The 8,282-nt window shown below is 38.7% G+C and overlaps 1 protein-coding gene across 1 annotated transcript; it reads right to left on the reverse strand.

The window, feature by feature from the left end:
* Positions 1-4,384: 4,384 nt before the first annotated feature.
* Positions 4,385-7,383, reverse strand: CITED2 (Cbp/p300 interacting transactivator with ED-rich tail 2). Its single transcript, XM_088454256.1, has 2 exons — positions 7,213-7,383; positions 4,385-5,848 (listed from the first exon to the last, which is right to left on the reverse strand). The coding sequence occupies exon 2, from the start codon at positions 5,839-5,841 to the stop codon at positions 5,137-5,139; it is 705 nt and encodes a 234-aa protein (XP_088310382.1). The 5' UTR covers positions 5,842-5,848; positions 7,213-7,383; the 3' UTR covers positions 4,385-5,136.
* Between the last annotated feature and the right edge of the window lie 899 nt (positions 7,384-8,282).

Consider the following 8,282-nt stretch of genomic DNA (forward strand, 5'->3'; position numbering starts at 1 on the left):
ACAAATCAATATTAAAACAGAGCAAAGAATCAAAGCAGTTTAACAGTCCCATGTAAGTCTACAACATAATGGACAAATTCTACAAGATTAGATTACAAAAGGCTTCTGATTATCTTTGCTTACTTTACAATCTTTTTTGTTGTACAGATTATATGTAGATATCTGCTGTCAGTGTCTGACAAGGAGCAAAATTGTGAATCACCAAATAAATTAACTGAAAACTGTAGCAAAACATGAGAGCCATAGTTTTGAGACACAGGCCGGTCTTTTACAGTTTCCAGTGTTCAAGTGTGTTCTGTAAATGACAACCACTCTAGAACAGCTACTTATTCATATAAAATCTAGAGCGGAACATTAGGGAACAATGTCTACATTAGGTTTCTTAGTTTTGAGCAGGAATAGGGATGCCACTAAGGCACCGACACATTTGTTTTCCTGTAGTCTGCCCATACACAGGTAGATAGTTTCACTTGGGTGTAGAGCGGAGACAGATTTTGTCCAAATTGACCACCCACCCATATTTATTTTTATTTATTTATTTCCAGTTATTTATATAGCGCACACATATTCCGCAGCGCTTTACAGAGAATATTTGGCCATACACATCAGTCCCTGCCCCAGTGGAGCTTACCTTCTATATTCCCTACTACATGTGCACACACATACACACTATGGGTAATTTTTGTTAAGAGCCAATTAACCTACCAGTATATTTTTGGAGTGTGGGAGGAAACCGGAGTACCCGGGGGAAACCCACGCAAGCACAGGGAGAATATACAAACTCCACACAGTTAGGGCCGTATTGGGTATCGAACCAACAACCTCAGTGCTGTGAGGCAGTAATGCTACCATTACACCATATGTTATGGAACTGGCTGGTTAGCACTCAGTCTTAATTACTTCAACCTGGAGCATATTACTCTTATTAGATTAAGATTAGTGTCAAGACATGCAAAATAATAGCCTTTGCTAGTACCAACTGATGTGATGGATACTGGTCACTTCTTGATATAGAATACGGTTTTAATGCACTATAAGCAGAAGTATTCAACATGTGTGTCTCCAGCTGCAACAAACTATGGCAGGGCATGCTGGGATGTGTAGTTCCACAGCAGCTGAAGGGCTGCATGTTGAATACCCCTGTCCTAGTGAAGAGGGGAATTTGCAGCCAGCTTGCTTTAAGAGAAAAATAACCAAAAAATAATAGACCTCTCAAATAACTTTATAAGCATCTTAAAAGTGCTTCATATAAGGATTTATACACCAAACTATGCTGTGCAGAGCATGTAATTCCATATCAATACCTTTCCCCTCCTCTGGAGCTTACAATATAAACTATCACACACATCCATCCAAACACTACCAGAAGAAGTTTGGATTATGAAGTCCATGAAAACATGCAGGTGTATATTTACTAAAGTGACAGTTTTTAGAAGTGGAGATGTTGTCCATAGCAATCAGATTCTAGCCATTATCTTCTAGAAGGTGCTCGATAAATTAAGCAGAATGTGATTTGCTATGGGCAACATCTCTTCTAAAAACGCTCACTTAAATATACCCACAGACCCCTACAATGCGCTTCCCTATCCATGACATACAGTATTTATTTTATATACTTGTGCTTGCAATTGGTGGGCCTTCCATCCTTTTATTATGGAAACCGTGATTTTTTTTTTTTTTTTAGCCAACTGACAGAGGACTGGCACTATCACAGCCATGGTTATTCAAATCACCAGACTCCAACAGAATGACTTAACAGGCTCAATTATAGAGAAATAAAAAAAAAATGGATTACGTTCAATAGTATCTGAAAGTCACTCATGTCCTAAGAAGCATAGATTTTAAGAGAACAGTGCAGTATGTGTAATATTTGCCCAGTGAGTATAGATTGCAATATGCATGCATTACTTGCAAATGGGTTATGTCAAAATGTCAAATACTGCTTGTATTAAAATTAGATCTACTATATTCAACCATACAAAGTGCATGTAATAGCTGTAATGCCACCCTTCTCCAAACTATAGGAAACTTCTCAGCATGAGCAAGTCAGTTCATTTATAACCAGCCTGTAGAACAAAAACAACTGACTGAATAGTACATAGGAAATATAGACAAGCTTCTGCCGTTATTGGTCTGTCGCTTAAAACTAACATTTTTCATTAATAGTCTTAATAGTGACAACTTTGAGTGCCCTTTGGGATCACAAATTAAGTTTTTGCATCCAGTTTATTAAACGTGAATTGTGAAAATCTGACTACAATAGTATGAAATGGGCATAGTTTACTATATGGAGTACAAGTAGGCTGTGTAACCCATAAACTATTAGACTATCACTAGACTGATCAAAGCCAGTTACCACATAGTTGTGATATGTTACTGCACATTTACAATCTGACCTGTGTTAGTAAAGTACAGCAAGCACGGAGCTTTGGGGGTATTGTTTTGGTCCCTTTTCGAATGAAACCTACTCTGGATTTTCATGGGGTAAAGTAAAGCCACCCATCACAACAACCACCATGAAATATGGTAATCCAAAACATACCCAATACCTCTGTGATAGATCTCTATCCATCTTTCTATCACACACATGTAGCAGAACACTCTTGGATCCATTTCAATGGTGCCAAGATGTCTTCCTTGTAACATCATAAGTATACAGATGACCAATGGAATAGGCAGTACTCCAACAGGCTTGGTGAGAATAAAACCGTTTAGAACACACTACTTTTGGTTCTCTCAAACCATTTCATGGTCCTGAAAAGAGCACTTTTATTTGTCAATAAACTATTCCAATTTCATATGGCTTTTTGTATAGCATTCACATTTATAAGAGCTCAATTTAAATAGATTTTTTCATGGTGACACGTCTGCTCCTTTGCTGATGCTGTAGCCAGTATTCAGTCTGCAGCCACATGTAGACAGCTGCACATGTCTAGGGAAGCTATCCACATAACCTCTATGGTTATGACTAGTACCTTTATGGTGCAGGAATTTCATTTACAGCCAGTATGTATTGTTGAACTGCTCTACATAACTTGCATTCCTTGAAGGAGACATTTAAAATATGAATTAACAGTATGACCCATAATAAACTCAATTGAATGATTGCATGCTTGCATAACTGGATACTTGTTAAACAAGTTTTATAGAAGTGTGGTGGTAGAATTGGGATAGCCTGAAGGGGAAGAGTATTTAAAATTAATAGATTTGTTATTGAGCATCAAACCATTCAGTGTAAAAAGCACAGCAGTAAAATTCAGTAACTAGTACTAGCAGGGATCAAGGGGATTTGTTTGTTTTCATTAAAATGTATAATATAAAAACTATCGACAATTTACATTCCTCTTATTAATTCAGTGACTGGGAGCTGCCATATTGTGCTTCAGAGAGGTCAAGACTCGAAGTAAATATATTGGGGTCCCATGTAATAAGCCTTGGATGGAGAGAAAGTGAACAGAAGTACCAGCCAAACAACTCCTAACTGCCATGTCACAGGCAGTGTTTGAAAACTGACAGGAGTCGATTGGTTGGTACACTTTATCTACAGCCAAGGCTTCATAAATAGACCCCATGTCTGCAAATTCATAAATATTTGTACATGGCACAAACAGCTCCCACCCTGTGTTTTGGTTTTATAATCAGCCTTGTTTTGGTTAAACCACCCTCAAGTATTTTGGTTCAGTTTTCATTTTCTTTAAAGAAAAAAAAAAAAAAAAACAAAGAAAAAAAAAATATCCATCATCATGTAAATTGGTCCAGTTTTTGTTCCTATAGTATTATCACCAATGACATTCATATCCAGTCAATTTTGACCACGTCACAGCACCTGAAAACATAAGGGAGGGACTTAAATGCAATCCAAAACATGCAAGAGACGGTCAGAGTTCCAAAGTTGGCAAGAAGACCAGAGCGACTCTGTCCTACTCAGAACCCCAAAGTTCAGGTGTGTTCGGTTTTCAGCATATATAAAAAAAAAACAGCAGCTTCTATTTATAGTACAAGACCGGAGAATTTAAGTTTCAGTTACAGATACCTAGCCAATGTTCTGTGAATTAAAGTATACTACCCAGAAATTAAGTACCAGCTTGTGAATTACACAATACAATTGATTACGTCAACATACAGGATTGGCACTGCTTACTTCACCTCGACCCAATTACTGAAAAATGCCATGTGCAGACAGTGGCTGAGGCAGCACAAATATTGGGGTGCTCAAGCTCCTGTAGTACTAGCTCCTCACTGAAATACTACAGTTGCAAAAATGTACATTTCTTTCAATATAGGACTTTGATCCAATGCTATACTGCTGTCATTAAAGTGTAACACCAAAATTCTGTGTCTAAACAATTCCAACCAAATTAAATGTTACACCAAACTAGAATAGTGCACTTTGCAGCTCTTTATTGACATTGGCAAATTAAAATAGAATAAATTAACAGGTATTTTTTTTCAGAAAAAAAAAAGTTTTGTACAAAAATACTGTCAAAATTTCCTAAAAAGCTTTAAACACAGTAGTATTTTTTCCATGAACTAAATTAACTATTAGCACAGTGTCAAACATTTTATTGGGAAAAAAATAATTTGTGAAATGTTTTACACTGATTACATTCCACCCTTATTGTCTTCTGTACATGGGTGGAACATACTTGAACGCAAGACAAAAAAAAAGAAAAAAAACAAAATTAAACAGTAGGACTTTTCCTGATCCAGCAAGGCTTGGCCCATATTGTTAAAACTTCCAGTTAGCATAAAACCAACAAAAATAAAAAGGCGCACAGCAATGCATAGATTAAATGAAGCAACATGGCAGCATTAGTGCAGCAATAGACCTGCTTTTAAGGTTCATGCAACCAACAATTGTATCTCATGTTGATGCAGTCCAACAAAATCTAAAGGATTCATGTCAAAATACCATACAGGGTTGACTCTAGAAAGGAGACAAACTGCAGAAACACAGTATTTGCAGGAAAAGTGGCTCAATTAACAAGGCAGTGGGGAGAGGAAGAATAAAAAGGTGGGAATCAAAGAATATAGATATATATATTCTGTACAGATTAATAGTGAACTCTGGAAGCAAGATTCGGTGTCCATGGAGGAATGTTCAAAATTTTCTTTTGCACGATTTCATTAACAGACCTAACAGCTTACTCTATTCGGCTGTTGTTTACAAACAAAGTCTGTCATAAAATCAAACTCGTTTTGTCCAAGCCATAGCTCAGGTAGTTCTTTGATACGATCCAAACCCATTTCTATCACTAAGGACATTAGAACTTCCTCGTCTATGAAGTCAGTGTCTATAACACTAGGAGGCAGCATCGCTGCAGGGACGTGGCTGACTGAAGGAGGCATGCCAGTGCTGTGCTTTGGATTGCAGTCTCTAAAATGCTGGTTTGTCCCATTTATCTGATGATTTGCAGGATGTAAGTCCGGCATATAGTGGTTGTGTTGGTAAGGATGATGTGTAAAATATTGGTTATTCAGCTTTTGGAGTTGCATGCTAGCAGTAAGCTGTGCTCCTTGATTTGTAACAGGCGGTCCCATGAACTGTGAGTTGTTAAATCTGGCTGCTGGAGCTATACTGCCATTGGGATGCCCACCGTTTACATTCCCAGCTACCATGGTATGCCTAATGCCATTATTAGAGTTCATGTTCCCTGCACTGTAGTGCATGTGTTCTCCCATCAGACTGTTAAAGGCATGTTGTTGTTGCTGCTGCTGCTGCTGCTGATGGTGAGGATTGGGAAACTGACCCATTCCCATCCGGTGAGCAGGGTGGTGGTGAAGACCATTTGTTCCATCTGGAAAGCGGCCATGATTCATTGCCATTATATGGTCTGCCATTGCACACCTAGAAAAGGAGTATACAAACGTAAGATATGCAGCCTATTTAACTGGAAACAATAGATAACGGACAATTCTAGAATCCAGAAACTATAAAATCAGAGACTAATCAAGTGTCACTTTCTTCAATCTGCATGAATGTGAACTGCACACTTTACAGTGCATACTGTATCTATATTTGCCTATAAACCCTTGTTCTCCTGAGCTCATTTCCTGCATTGTGTAGCTGTGCACGCTACTGCTGATCACATATATACACATTACAAGCCATCCAAATACACTAGATTAGGAAATAATGTCCTAACATATTAACCATATCAGCATGAATCCCTTGACACCGTTCTGACAAAAGCAATGGCACATAAGAGACTTTAAGAACACAATTATGCCCTGACAGCAATACATTAATTAAGATCCAGTAATCTACAATGCAGCCTACACCAAGCCATTCTACATCGGTTTTACAATTGAAGTTAACACCGCAAATTGTAACCATTCAACAAAAGCTCATGTTAACCTCAATTATTACACAGGCTATAAAATCAGGATTAATAATAAAAAAAAATACATATAATTTATGAGACACTGGTACCAGTGAAAATACTGATTCCTTCATCCTACACCAAAACAGATAAAATATAAATACTGAACTTCGTACAGCAGGGAGTGAGAAGCAGCCAGTCAGGGTCTCAGGCAACAATGCAAACAAAGGTAGTACATACATCATGCTGAAGTCGTGCCCATATGCTGAGGGCTGCAGCCTGGATGGCTGGCTGGCTTTCAGTAGCTCTGGTGTAACAACCCAGCAGTCCTCTCCAGCAAGAGCTGCTTATTTCCCATAAACATGTCTGCCACAATTCAGAAGGATTTCAACTCCATTAAGAAAATGCAGCCAGAGAAGGGCTTATGGATAAAGAAACCAATTACCCAGCACTGTACACTGCTTACTTGGATAACTTATTCATCCAAACAACCTGCACACATGCTTTAACCCATAACACACACACAAACACACACACACACACTTCCGCAACTTTACGGTTTAAAAATAAAAATAAACCGGTAAAATACAGAGAGAGCTGTAATAACGGGACTGCCTTCTTGCACCGATCCACCACACTGTACAAAGCAAGCAGCCAGAAAGAGATCGCAGCTCCCCGACCACCGCCGCCACAGGAAAGGTAACATGACTATTTAACCAACTTTTAGAATAGACTGAATTATTTATCATGGCACAGATCGCCACAGCAACCGCTGCCATCTGTCTCCCATCTCAGCCTCCATAAGTGGGAGAAAAAAAAAAAAACAACTGAAAGAAGAGACAATGAGCCCAGCTCCACGGGACCAGCAGATAAATAAATGCACGCTCACCCCTTGTGATTGATCCCAAAATGCTGATTGAAGAGGATCAGGGAGTAGATCCCAGCATATAGAAGGACTGCGCAGCTCTCCCTTTTGTACTCTTGTGGGTGACCCTGTAATGTGATCTTGCTGCAGAGCTGTGTGGTTTCCCTCACTCTTCAGCGAGAGGCATTGGGACTGGCCAACAATGAACTGTGTTTCTTCTTCCCAGCTTGTTAATATAGGATTGCAGAAGGGAGGAGCAAAGAGGGGGGGGGGGGGGGGAGGTTGAAAAAAAAAGCCTAGCAGGCAACCACAAGTAAAACCTGGATTAAGGATAAACAGCCAGGGCTGGAAGAGATCCAGCAATCCTGACCCTGATGCTGTCGCTTCTATCTCTCCCCCCTCTCTATCTTGCTCTCTCTCTCTTCCCCTCTCTCTCTCTCTTTCCCTCTCCTCTCCGGGTGACACGTGTGTTTGATCACTTGCAGTGTCCTCACACAGGCTGAGCTGCAGAGCTTCCACTAGGTGTCTTTATTTTCTTTTCATTGCTCCTTTGTAAGAAAAAAAAAACACTATAAATTGATAGTGCTATTAGGCAATGGAGAATGAAAAGACAATGGTTTATTTATTTTTCTCAGAGCCTTAATCTATCTCAATGATAAATCAAACATTTACTCAAGTGGTTAACTTTATAAGGTTATGAGATAGATAAACAGATAGGATGTTGGATAGATGATTTTTTATTATTAAATTCAACATAAGTGCGTGTTTATTTATTTAAATTATGGGTATTTCTAGATACATAACTACCCATATATCTTTACCATAACATGTTACCTTTGTATGGCTTGCTTTGTCCTAATGTTTTACATCAAGATCAGTACTAGAGTAATGGTGCATACACACGGTCAGATTTGATGAACGATTGAACGATTTTTACAACGATTTGATGAACGATGAACGATTTCTGACTATTAAAATTATTGAAATCGTCAAAATCTGCAAACACAGTCGATGTCAGAGATTGTTATCTGACATGCGGGAACGCGCATCGTTCGTCAATGCATGCCCTACATGTCAAAGATATGAACCATTGA

Source organism: Taudactylus pleione, unplaced genomic scaffold (assembly GCF_031769625.1).
Source record: "Taudactylus pleione unplaced genomic scaffold, aTauple2 ptg000006l, whole genome shotgun sequence".
Taxonomy (NCBI): Eukaryota; Metazoa; Chordata; class Amphibia; order Anura; family Myobatrachidae; genus Taudactylus; species Taudactylus pleione.